At 45.1% G+C, this 13,705-nt stretch overlaps 1 protein-coding gene across 11 annotated transcripts in view; it reads left to right on the top strand.

The window, feature by feature from the left end:
* The window catches only part of UMAD1 (UBAP1-MVB12-associated (UMA) domain containing 1), a 181,339-nt gene extending 167,848 nt beyond the window's left edge, over positions 1 to 13,491 (top strand). For all 11 annotated transcript variants that reach the window (XM_078663704.1, XM_078663702.1, XM_078663698.1 and 8 more), the window contains one exon: positions 12,367 to 13,491. In XM_078663704.1, the coding sequence (XP_078519830.1) occupies positions 12,367 to 12,624 (258 nt within the window). In that variant the 3' untranslated portion in view covers positions 12,625 to 13,491. The remainder of the gene's footprint in view (positions 1 to 12,366) is intronic.
* Positions 13,492 to 13,705: the final 214 nt, after the last annotated feature.

The following is a 13,705-nucleotide window of genomic DNA, read 5'->3' as shown; positions in this document are numbered from 1 at the left end:
GATCATCGAGGTTTTGGCTGCAGCTGGCAATGGCAAGGCTGCGCAGCTTGCCACTGCTCACTCCGCGGCAATGGTGATGAGATCCCACAACCTACTGTCCCGACATGGCCTCACTGACTGCTGACTTAAACCTGCAGTGGTGCTATGGCAGTACAGTGGTGCTATGGCAGTACAGTTGCTGTGCTCCCACGTGGTAAAATGATCTCGCGACCGGTCCCGAATGGTTCCTCAGACCCGTAATGGGTTTCAATCCTTACTGTGCAGCTGAGACAGAATGCGGCTAGATGTTGCCATGGGAGTCCATGGGTTGTTGGGGCCACGTCCCACCAATTGCCATCAACTTCGGCTCATCTTGCAAAAAGTAAGTGGGGTAGTGATGCACGCTTCAGGCCTAAGTTGCTAAATTATGCTCACCTAAATTTGCGTTAGCGGTACGCACGGTGATGGTCATTATCATCTTCTGAGCTGCCGCCTGCCTGCCCTGTTACAGCTGAGAACTGGGCATCAGTGCATCACACAGCATTCTGTCTGCTCACTGATAACTTTAAGCTGCGTTAGTAGTCTGTGCTGTTTGGCAACTTAACTTCTCAGCGCCCCGAGCGTCACTAAGTCAGCTGAACCTTTAGTGTAGCTCTGTGTGACAGGCTGCAGCTGGTGTGATGGTGCTGGCAGTGGGGTTGGGCAGGTAGCGGGCGGTTCGCATGACCGGGGCAAACCGCTCAGTCAGCTAATGATTTTTATTGATGAGCTAATTTCTTTTTTTAATAATACAGCCTCAAGGGGGTGTAATTTCTGATATGTATATGTTTCCCTCGCATCTTCATTGCTTGATTTTGCTCACAAGAAAGCGTCACTCATAGTTGTTGAAATGTCACTCTTTATTACACTGAAACTATGAAAATGTCACACATAAGTAATCTGAAACCTTGTCAGCTATACACAAGCGGCTTCTGTTCATTGTCCCCATAGGCTGCCTTCTTTTTTCGTTTTTTACCTCAACATGAGAAGAACACTTACATGGAATGAATAGGTCGAGCAAGCTCAATACCAGTTGAGCAGCATGATGAGGAATGCTTGCAGGCAAACCCAGGACTGGTTGCTCAAAGAACAGATACCATCAATCAGAGGCCTGGCTGGATGGAATGTGGGGAGGGGTGCTTGAAGGCAAGCATAGGTTTAGTTGCCTCAGTTGAAAAAGGAAATCAACCAGCAGAGTGATTGCTTGGCCAGTAGATAACTGGTTGCACAAAGAAACCTACTTTTAGACAAGCATGAGACTCGTTAGTCAAAGAAAACCATCAACCAGTGGGCTGATTAAAGGGCAAAACATAGACCAGTTGCACAAAAAAAACTTGGAGACGGCAACAGCTGCTTGCAAGTAAAACGGGGCACAAGTGAAAAATGTTAACTTTTGCAGGTTGGTAGTGAATGCTTTACATTGTGGTCATGTATGTATTTACTAATACATTCTATATAGAAAATAATTTTGTTTCAAAAACCACTAAAAATAAGAAACCAGAAAATATGTTTGCCTTCAATGAGGCAGAAACAAAAATAAATACGTATCAAGGGTCAAAGACAAGGCAAGCTGTAAGAAAAGGCAAAATCTATGCCTGTGCAGATCTACTCCTTCCTGATACAAAGTATGTTTTAAAACTGGATTGCTGTTGTTCATAAGTCTGTTCTTTATAGGCTCTTGAAGATTTTGTGACCTAAACATACCTATCATTTTTGGAAGTTGCTGTCTTGTCCTCTGCTCCGGACCTCTTCTTCCATCGACTGCAGTGCGTGCACCAGCAAACGTCCTTGACCAATTCTGGCGCTGCTCAAATGCTGTTAACCAGCATGAGAGCAGCGCCCTGATTGGAGGGAGCGGCCTCGCTGCACAGTCCAGCGTACTGAAGGCCTGCATTGCTCTCAGCAGCTGGGTTGAGATGTTTAAAGTGTGCACGTCTGGCTGCCCGTCGCAAGACAGCCGCAAAAGAGACCTGTGCATTTTAAACTGTGCACAACCAGCCCTCTGCCCACCACTCATCCCTGCTGCCGCTCAGCAAGCCCGCCCTGTCCTGGCACTTGTTTCAGGACAGGACAATGACAAATAAAATGGCTTGAGCCAGTCGCCTATCCTGCCTATTGAGAGTCTCTCCCCAAGTGGTCTAAGCTCAGCTAAACCGGATACCCTGCCTGATAACCCCCCCACAAATCTTACAGACTTACCCCAAGCTAACGGTATAGAGGCGGATGACCCTGACCGACTGATAAACTTAATCGATCTTTCAGCTAATTTCGCTAACGACTCCAACACTCAGGCTGATATAGTGGATGAAGTTTTTTCACCCCCGCAGCCCGCTACACGGGCGGTTAGAGCCTGTAGGAAATACGCAGCTAAACGGGGAGGGAAACAACAAAGCAGGAAAAAGCCCGCCACACCCCCGCCACGCTGTGAAGCGAATAATGGCGATTTTGACATCGACGCAGAGTCAAGACGCAGAGTTGACGACGATCTATTTAATAGGATCCAAGATATGATAGACATTAAAATCAGGACTATCATTAAGCCCCTGATTGGGAAGCTGGACAAACTTACTTCTGAAGTTAAAAAGCTGGGAGGGGTACAGAGTAAATTGGTAGAAGAAGTGGAGAACTTAGCTTCTCTTGTTATAGACATGCCAGCAAAGGACGTGGCGGTCGTTCCTAATGTAAGCAATCCACCACCCATCTTACAAGAGCTGCCGCCACCCTCTCCTCCTACCTCTCTATCCCAATCACCTCTATCTGCTTTCAGACAAGATACAGAAGTTGCAGACCCTCCCATTAGCGTAACCGCTGCTGAGGTTGTTATGCAACCTGAGGATGTCTCAGCCCAATTCATCTTGGAAGCCTCACCAGTAGTTCTTGTACTGGCCAACGTCCCTGTCTTAGCACAAGACAAAATAGAGTCTATTCAGGGCCTGAAAGATAAAGCGTTACATTGGCTTTCCAGCAATATGTATATGGCACACCAAGGGTTTGATAAATTGGCTGGGGATTTAATAATGACTAGGAGAGTATCTTGGATTGGGAGTAACCCCAAAAAGTTTAAGGGGGATTGTGTGATTTTAAACTTTGCCAACGCGGAAGTCTTGCCAGATATTTTGGCCAACATCTTTCCACCTCAGCGTCGCAGTGGCACTATAGTCCCGCTTACCCTTAAATTTTTCTACAGTAAATCGCAGCTGGTCACTACCCGCAGCATCCCGAACCAAAAGAGACCTACCAAATCCATTAGCTGGGGAGGGGATACTAGACCTCGACATCCTAATGGCCACCTTCAACCTATAACTAACCCAGACCTAGGCAGATCGAATTACTTGAATGAGCAATACACCAGGCCCACCATGCTATTTGAACCAAGCATGGCTAGCTGGGGTAATAATCATCAGGGTGGCAATTTTCGTGGCCAGGGGAACAGGTTTATTTTCCCGATGAATAATGACCAGTTTAGGTTACGCCCAACCACACCACAACCCATATGGAATATGCCAGCGCTTGGCCAGGGCCACACAGCTACCCCGCTTGGGTGGGGTTTTGGTACCAGAAACAGGTATGGCCCTCTATCAGATCTAAACACTTGCGACTGACTTACTGAGGGAGGAGATTTGGATGCTCCAACTCAAATTAGCGTAGACATACAAAGCACCCTTCAAGGGGTAGCCAAAGAGGGATCTCCAACGCCACATATAGTAGAAGGGGTGGGGGAGGGGGCCAGGGAATCCAGGCCACCCACCGATTCCTGTAAAATCATAAGCTGGAACATTGCAGGCTTAAATACGAAACGCCAGGACAATGCTTGGTTGAGCTTTATTTTAAAGAATCATATCATTGCCCTGCAAGAAACTTGGGACACATCCGCCAACCTTTGGTGGGATGGGTTCACTAGTTTTACCAAACCTGCAGTAGCCAGCAGAGCGGGTAGAGCTAAAGGCGGCTTGGTTATTCTATTTTCTTTAGACCTGATAGGTAGTTACAGGCAGATTAGTACTGACTCTGATAACATCTTAATGGTCGAAAGGGTGATTAATAACACCAGTAGGACCCTATATGTTAATTTTTATAATTCTGGGAATAGCGACTATAGAGGGCGCAATATCGCTAACCTAGACAGCTTTTTATATTCAGCATCTCAGAATATCGAGTTCGCTTCTGAATTAATTTTATTAGGCGATTTTAATATTCACTTATGTACCCTAGCATGTAAGGGAGGGGGTGCCAGCGAGGTGGATGACGTTGACCCAAAGGGCCCTCACTTTGAACACTCTGCAGAGGGGCAGGAGCTAGAAGAACTGCTTGCTAATTATGATCTGTACGAACCTGATGGGGGTCTAAGAATGCCAACCTTTTTCGGTACTCAGCATGGTACAGTGATTGACTACATATTTGTCTCACAAGGCATCTTAGGACGGTCCAAGGATTATCGTACAGTATTAAGCCACCATAGCGACCATAACCCCGTACTACTTGAAGTGGCCTGGGGAGCCCTGATGGGGGTATCCCCAATCACAGCAAAACCCGCACAACCTCTGAGGGCCACTGATAATGACAGACGTGTGAAATGGGCCAAAGTGATCCCGGAAAACTTTTACGCGCTAAACTTCCCAAAAATTAAAGACAAGGTTGAACTCTGTAAAAAACCAGGTGTCCAAGGGAAAGAAATAATCGCAGCATATGAGGCAATATGTGCCCAGGTGTCAAAGGACCTCTTGGCAAAACCCATTAAGGGAACCACAGGAACTAAACGCTGGTTTGACTCCGCATGTTCAATTGCCCACAGAGAATTGTTGGTAGCCTTAAAAAAAGTGCCTAGGGCTAAAGATGATATTTCCAGACTAAGGAAAAAATACAAGTCAGCCATAAAGAATCGTAAGGATACTATCAAACGTGAGGCCTGGGATAATCTCCTTTCAGCGGCAGTGCTGAAGGACAGCAGGAGATTTTGGGAGATCATTAAACAACCTTTTTTCTCTGACGACAAAAACGCACCCATGGACTGCGTAATCACTGATGGTAAATGGTTGTCTCATTTTAAAAATGTATATGGGGGCGCGGATGAAGGAAACAATGCGGCCCCAATGCCCAGCATCAAGGCACAATCCATCATCTTTAACCCCGAAGAAGTGAAAAAGGCCCTCTTGTCAACCACAAAACACAAGGCTCCAGGCCCTGACGGAGTCCCCGCTGACTTCTTCATGTACTCTCCAAACCTGTGGGCGGAGGTTTTGACAAATGTGTTTAATGCTGCGAGAGGCAATCAAGCCCCCGCCTCGTGGGCCATATCCACAATTGTACCCATCTTCAAAAATAAAGGCCAGCGGGATGATCCCGCGTGTTATAGACCTATATCCCTCCTGGATTCAACCATCAAAATCTTGGGCAGAGTACTGTTATCCAGATTGAGGGAGAATGAGAATGTCGAGGGTTGTGGTGGGCTGTCCGAATTGCAATATGGTTTCAGAGAGAGAAAAGGGACCATTGAACAATGTATCAACTTGCATCTACTCATCTCCAAACACACTGTGGCCAAGGAGGGTTCTGTGTTCCTTGCTTTTATGGACCTCTGCTCGACCTTCGACCTGGTTAATAGGTCAAAACTGTGGTCGATTTTGGTGGAATTGGGTATTGATGAAGCCTTGGTTGGTTTTATGGCGTCTATGCATCAGGAGCTTTTCGCAGCGGTTAGAGTGTCAAACCAAGGCAGATGCACCCCATTGTTTAAATCTTTAAAGGGGGTACGGCAAGGATGTATCTTGGCCCCCTTGCTTTTTACCATCTATATTAATGGCTTGGGAGAACATCTGCAGCGCCTGGAAGCGGACGTTCCGCGTGCAGGAGGCTCCGCAATCCCGGCACTCCTGTACGCGGACGATGCCGTGTTAATCGCTCGCACTGGCGTTGGCCTTCAGCTCCTTTTGGATGCCTTCGGCTCCTATATGGAGAATTTGGATCTTAAAGTCAACGCCACTAAGTCACATACGATGGTATTGGGGCGCGGGTGCACTAAAAAAACACATAAATCATTCTTTTGCAGAGGGGTTCCTGTCTCTATGGTGGCCACATTCCCCTATTTGGGGGTTCTGTTTGATCAGAAAGGTTCGTGGGGCCCACAGATAAGTGCAAAGAGGTTGGCTGTCAGCAGATCTTCCTCAGCGCTCCTGGGTTTCGCTGGAAAGTTAGGGGCCAGGCCCATGGAAGCTCTTTTAAAAATCTATAAGAGCAAGCCCGTTGCAATTGCATCATACGGGTCACCTTTGTGGGGGTATGTAAACCTTGACCCTATTCAGAGGGCAGAAAATAGATTTATCAGATCTCTGCTCTCTGTACCGCAGTCAACCCCAACCTATTCTATCCATAAAGAGGTGGGCCTACCCTATTTGGCAGATACACTGAGCCTAGCCCCCCTGACATTGTGGTTGAAAATGTGGCTGAACGAAGACCTGACTCTTAACCACAGAATTCTTCATGATGTCCTAGCACTTGATAAACATAGCAGTATTCCCTGGTTGGCGTACATAGCTAAATCTTTTTTAGAACTAGGTCGCCCCGAACTTTTTCTATCGCCAGAGAAAATTAAGGCTGAGGACTTAGACCTTATAAAAAAGTCTTTTAAGGAAAGGAAGGAAGCGTGTCGTGAGGCCCACGAATTGCTGAAACCAGCAGTAAGGGCTCATAGTCTTCTGGTTAGTACACCCTCGCTCGCACCTTACCTTAGCTTTGTTACCTTCCCTTACCATAGGTTTTTACTAACTAAGCTTAGATTTAACCTATTACATTCTTGCCTAGGTTCCCTTTTTAGCTGGCAGAAACCAGACTTAGCTTCCCCATGTCGCTGCGATCATTTCTCAGTACAGGATACGATGCACTTTGTTATGTTTTGTAGTTTGTATCATGAGCAGAGGAAAAAATATTTGTTGCCAATCCTGAAAGAAGCTGGCTTCATACAGGTGCGCCCGGCACTGCTCTTTTTACAACTTTTGTTAAACCCTCGCATCTCTTTCTGTACTGCTAACTTTTTGGTGGCCGCGGCCAGGGCGAAAGCTGCTGGCCTAACCTCGCCTTAAATGAATTTGTTTTTAAAAAAATATGTTTTCTTTTTGACATGAAATGTAAATATTTTATATATGTAGATAGTCTTTCTTAATGCGCAGCTTGTCTGCTGCTTTTTATGGATGTATTTTATGTGATGTTTTTGTGTTCGATTCTTTGCATGACTTGTAAAAGTCGAATAAAGATATTCTGACTGACTGACAAATAAAATGGTAATAAATACATTTTCATCTCTGGGGCATTTAAGTGGGGCAATGCTCTTCCGCTGTAACAGAGGAGCCACCACTGTGCTCAGCTGACTAATGCCTTTTAGAAAAGCAACTATCACAGTATAATAGATATTGTGTCAATTTACTTCACCCATCCCGTGTTCCAACACCTCTCCAACCCTACTAAGTTGATCTGTCTCGTTCAGCGTGAAAGCAGGGGCATAACGTAGGCCACTGTAGCACAAAGAAGACCCCCAATGCTTTAGGGGGCCTCCATTCAGCCCAAGGGGCCCCTCATCTCATTCTGCAGTTTTGGCCCCATCATTTTGCGTTCCGCCACTGAGTGAAAGCCAGAGAAGATAACATAAAGCTTGTATTGAAAACCTATAGCTCTTGTATGTATAATGGTTAATTTAACACGCATGATGTAGCTTGCAATGCCCTTTATCACGCATGTTAAGTAAATTTAAGGTAATTCAACCCTCTACCTACATCTATCTATCTAAATAATTGTAAATTATTTTTTCTGGAGGAGACCACCACCAAACCCCCCCCCCCCCATGTTTTTTTAATAATAATGTTTTATTTCATTATCCTCACCACCTTATTCCTCACCCACCACAAACCCTAAAATACCTGTACCACCCTATACACCTACCTACTTACCTCTAAACGCTAAAAACAGTGGCGCTAGTTAATAATAAAGTGGAGGGGCTATCATAAGAAAGTTCAGTTTGCTGGCATACACTTGCAGCATCTCATCAATAGCTTTTCATAAAACGGCTGTCAGGACGCATACAAACACACACACGCTTTCACATACACACAAACTGGTACACAAGTGCAGACAGGCACATAAACAACACAAGCATTCTCTCACTCATACAAACAACATGGAAACTTACCTGGGGTAGGCCTCAGCGCAGTTTCCTCTGCACATCGATTCCTGACTTCCAGACAAGGCACCAGAGTGAGGCTCACGCCCTTATGCCCAATCCGAAGCACAGATAGGACGGAAGGCTGTCCTTTTTCCTTCATCATGTCTTCTTATGGGGCATACGGGTGCATGACTGACAGGCCCCAATTCACCATTATCTGACATGCTGCACTGCCTGACGCTAGTGCAGCATGTCTGATATGTAATGCTTCTGTGAAAGGACGGACTGTAAGAAAAGGGCTGATGCTGCTGGTTTTCTTTTGGTTTAAAAAGGAAACTAACAGGTCTGCTTTGTTTGTGTAATGATTTCCCAGTTTGTCAGTAAATTATTGAGAATTTGAATGGTTTCCTTCTGTGCGTTTTAGGTTTACAGAAATTGGTGAAAAGTTTATAAAAGTCTTTATTTGCACATTTTGCATTTCTAATTCTGTTTGAATAGTAGCTTGTTTTTAGTTTTTTTGATGAATGATTTGTATATTCTGTTGTGTTTGTGAAGTTGTCGGCGCGCAAACCTAACTTAAATGATCATGCCAACTGCTAGGACTGGGAGCAGTGTGGTCACGATATAGACTTTGGTGCCCCCACTCCCCTGATTGGACACTTCAATCGGATGTATAATGGTACAACGCAGTATAAAACACCGCAGACCATCACAATGCAGGTTTTACAACGCAAGTCGTTACAACGACTTGCGTTGGAGGGCGCTGGACTTAGGAGTAGTGTAATTTACTATTCCAACTATAGTCTACATACAGTAGGGAAGGTGTTGGATAGTAAATTACACTACTCCTTGTCCTAGAGTGCCCTTCAGCGCACGTCATGGTACCGACTTGCGTTGTGAAACCCGCGTTGTAATAGCACTGCGGTGTCATTACTGCGTCGTAAAGGATGTTTCCCGTTCAATCAAACATTTGTAAGTTCAACAATGAATACTGAGGCATTCTAATACTGAATTTATTGTGAGAAAATCTGTGTTGAATGTTAGGGCAATGAGAGAAAGTTGCATGAAGAGGTTGAGTAAACATCACTTATAGGCTACAGTCATAGTGGGTCAGCAGTTCTAAGGGCACTATTCCCCACTGACTGTAACTAAATAACAAGTGTGGACAGATTTTGCTGGTGGGAGAAACTCTACATAAACACACCCTAGAGTACCTGTGGGCACTCTGGCCAATGTCTCGGCTTGTGGCCACAAGCTGAGACATTGGCCAGAGTGCCCACAGGTAGATCAGCAGTTGCCTGAAGATCATGGGTGTATAGGTGTGGGGGGGGGTGTGGGGGGGGAGGGGGGGAGGGGCAGCAGGCGTGAATATTGAAACAAAATGTCCATCTGCCAGAAATGCCATAGGAATAATCGTTCAAACTGGTTGGCATTATTATTATTATATTTAAGTTTATAAAGCGCTCAGCTACCCGTAGGTTTCCCGGCGCTAAAAACCAAATGAGAGGGGAGAGTCAGGAGGAAGGCTGTTACATGTTGAATAACCAAGTTTTTACCTGTCTGCGGTAGCAGGGTTCAGTTCGTAACTGGAGAGGAAGGGAATTCCAGAGTGAGGGGGCCAGCCAGGCGAAAGAGCGGCCACCCATTCTGGATTTTTTGATTCTGGGAACCGAGAATAAGTGCTGATTGGATGATCGCAGAGTGCGGAGGGGACAGGAGTGCTGTACCAAGGAGTTAAGATAGGGTGGTGCCAGGCCAGTATTTGTTCTGTGCATAATGCAGAGGGCCTTAAATTTTGTGCGGCTTTCAATGCGAAGCCAGTGCAGAGTGCGTAGGGAATTGGAGGTAGGGGATGTATAGGGTAATTTACAGAGCAGTCGCGCTGCCATATTCTGGACTGTCTGCAATTTGCGAATCACCTCTTTGCAGGCTCCCAGAAGAAGGATGTTCCCGTAGTCCAGTCTCGAGGTGATTAAAGCCTGGACCACGGTTTTCTGAGTATCCTGAGGAAGCATCCAGATGATCTTACGCAACCACTTATTGATAGTAATGCAAGTGGAGGAAGTTTTAACCACGTGGTTCTTCATAGATAACTGGTCGTCAAAAATGACGCCGAGGTTGCGTGCTGTTTTAGATGGAGTGGGTAAAGTGCCCATTTGAAAGGGCCAGTGTTGGGGTCCCCATAAGGTGGTGTTATGGCCGAACAGTAGAAGTTCTATTTTCCCCCGTTCAGTTTCAGTTTGTTCTCAAACATCCAGGCTGCGATGTTACTCAGTCCTGTGCAGAGGGAAGAGGAAGAGGAGTGAGAACCTGAGGAAAGAGAGTAGATTACCTGGGTATCATCGGCGTACGAGTAAATAGTGAGCCCAGCTTGCTCCGCAATGGTAGCCAAAGGTCTGACATGCAAGTTGAAGAGCAAGGGGCTCAAGATGGAACCTTGCGGAACACCGTACGCCGATGTAAAGGTTTGGGAAACTGATGAGGAAGAGAAAACTTGGAAGGTGCGGTCCGATAAAAAACTGACAAACCAGTTGAGGGCGGTGCCGGTGATGCCAGATGATCTAAGGGCATTGATAAGAATGGGGTGGGAAACCGTGTCAAATGCGGCACTCAAATCCAGCAGAATGAGTGCCACGGTTTCCCCCTATCCACTCGGCATCGGATGTTTTCAGAGACCCCCAGCAGAGTAGATTCTGTCGAGAAACCATATCTAAAACCGGATTGGGATGGATGTAAAATTCCCCTAGATTCAACATGGGATGACAATTGAGAATTGATGTGTTTTTCCATGATTTTTGAAAAAAACGGAAGGAGTGAAATTGGACGGAAGTTAGATGGAATGCTAGGGTGAGCAATAGGCTTTTTTAGCAGAGGCACTATCATCGCATGTTTCCATGCAGAGGGTACTGTAGCTTCTCTAAGGGAGGAGTTTAGAAGAACCATAATGAGTTCGAGAGAAGAATTGTCTAGCATTTTTAATATTTGGGGAGGAAGAGGGTCCAGTAGGGAGCCGGATTTAATTTTACTGATAATATCAGAAAGAGTATTGATGTTAAGCGGATCCCATGTGTCGATCAACTGTAAGGCGGAAGGACAGGTATCCCGTGGGAACCTTGAATCACAGGAGATCGTAAGATTAGGTATTGTGGGGGGTATTAGGTATTGAGCAGGGGTAAGGGACCAATCTTCTGAGATCACTCGATCAGAAGACGAAATTGGGGCTGGTCGGTGGGACAAAGAAGGGGGGTGGACAGGTTTCTCAAAATCAGAATAAATGGTATCGATTTTGGCAAAAAAAAATTCAGCCAGTGAATTGCACTGTGCAGTATCTAGACAAGGTGGTTTGGGCTGTCACAGAGCGCCCGAAAGTTTTTGTACTACCTTAAAAAAGTGCTTTAGGACGGTTTGTGCCTCAAGGATAGTTAAGTTGACATGTTCAACTTTTGCGGTTTTGCATAAGGAATGGTATTTAGTTAAGGCAGTTTTGTAGATTTGCTTGGAGCATGGAGCATATTTTATGCGCCATTTGCGCTCAAGGTGTTTGCAGATGTTTTTTTCTTTTTTTAAGGCAGCTGTAAACCAGGGCGCAGGTGGATGGTGAAGGTTATGTTTTTGCATGCGCTGAGGTAGGCATGCATCGGCAGCCTGTACAAGCCAGGCATTGTGAAATCAAGCACTTTGTGTCCTGGAAGAGAACGAGGTAACTGCACTGATACCCAGGCCACGTCTCATTAGGAGGTCATACATTTGGGAGAAATGGCACATGGCAGTGAGGTCGGCCGCCCAGCTACTCCCATGTGTGGCTGTACATCCAGGTCTTGTACATGAAACGCCCTCCCCCGTTCGCCGCCCAATAAAAACTCATTCACCATCCTCAGTGTTCTAATTTTGGTTTCTGACTTATCTCAATTGGATGATTTTTGGAAAAAGGGTTTCGTCTCGCTTTGCCTTAGTTCCTTTATTTGCCTAAATTGAGAGCTCTGTAAAATTGCCTGAATTATATAGAAATTCACTTTACCTATCGTGAAGTACATGGGCTCGGGCTCAGAATGTTGTTATAGGTAAGTGTTGTATCCAAATTCCAGTCACCCTCCTAAGGGAACAGAGAACGAGTTCTAGTCAGATAAAATGTCCTCGGCATGTTAACTACATGTATATCATCATACAGGATTTTAATTCAGATTGTGTTTACTCCTTAGGCAAACATGGAAACTTCGCCCTGGCTGAGTGCAGCTGACAGCTCTGCGGCAAGTGGAAGAAGTCAAAATGTAGAAGGCAATCCTTTGATGTCCGACCTGCTCAATGATGTGCCCTTCACTTTAGCACCACATGTTCTAGAAGTGCTCAACACCTACAACAGTTTTCCCGATAAAATCCTCACTGCTTGTCTTAATGACAATTTATCAAGATTTTTGTATGATTTCACTCTTGAGAATTCCGTGCTGTGTGAACCGTAATGTGGCATGTATTTCTGTTTAGTCCAGCATTCTTTAAGCACCTTCTTCATTAGAAATGTGTGGTACATAAGCAATTGACCTGTCATTTACCTGTTTATTGTATTACGAAATGTGTCTGTGTCCTTGTGTTTGTAAGTCTGAACTGTTATATCGAGAGTACTGGTGCAATCTTAAAATGTGATTAAAGCCTTAATTGTGCCTTGTAGATAACTTCTAAAGCAACTTCTGGACAAGTAAAAAATCAAAATGTTGGCTGGAAAAGAGGCACTGAGCTAAATGAAAGCGACCGGACAAGTGCTTCGGAAGGGGCTGTGGGGGCCAAATCGAAAAGTAGAGGAGAATACCATTGAAATGGAGGCTTCCTCCTCACACACACCCGAACTCTGATCATTTGCAAAACCACTAAAGCCGGTATCAGCTGACTGTGTGCATTATCTAAGAAAATGAAGGCCGCATATTTTTTTTGCTTTTTTTCCCCCAAGTGTATGATAAAGAAATGTCACTAGTCATAAAATACTCCAACTGTAGTTCAATAGTATACAACTGGTGACATATTCACGGTACTGCCTCTCTGACCACACAAGCATAGAACTGTCTCCTTCACGCTGAATTAGCGTTTGCATGCCCGGGAAGATAATTCTCATGGTTCCCATGTTTTGTCTTAAACATTTCTGTGGCCTGAATGTAAAATACTCGAAACGAGTGCATGGTTATTATGCCTTATCCTTTTTTATTAACCTTAATGTTTTACACAAAGATTCAACTTGATGCTGCACCTGTATGTTAATTTTCCCACAAGGCTATTTATTGTACAAAATCTTGTTTCTTTCTTAATTAAATTATCTCCTGGCCTCCAGTTTTCCTTTAGTAATGGCTTGTGTTTTTTTTCTTCTGTTCTCTTATTTGGCATTTTCCCATGCCCTACGCCTTTCAGGTGAATCTTTCACTGCGGTGGCTTGGCCCTGAACGCGCTCCAGCATAGCACTGCGCCCATTCCATAATTTACGTTTATCTCTAAAACACCATTTTGAATAAATGCATGTCTTAATGGTCAGTTGTCTACCTTTACAAAATATTTTTT

This window comes from Lissotriton helveticus, chromosome 10 (genome assembly GCF_964261635.1).
Source record: "Lissotriton helveticus chromosome 10, aLisHel1.1, whole genome shotgun sequence".
Lineage (NCBI taxonomy): Eukaryota > Metazoa > Chordata > Amphibia > Caudata > Salamandridae > Lissotriton > Lissotriton helveticus.
The sequence above is the reverse complement of the archived record's forward strand: the minus strand, read 5'-3'. Positions and strand labels throughout refer to the sequence as shown.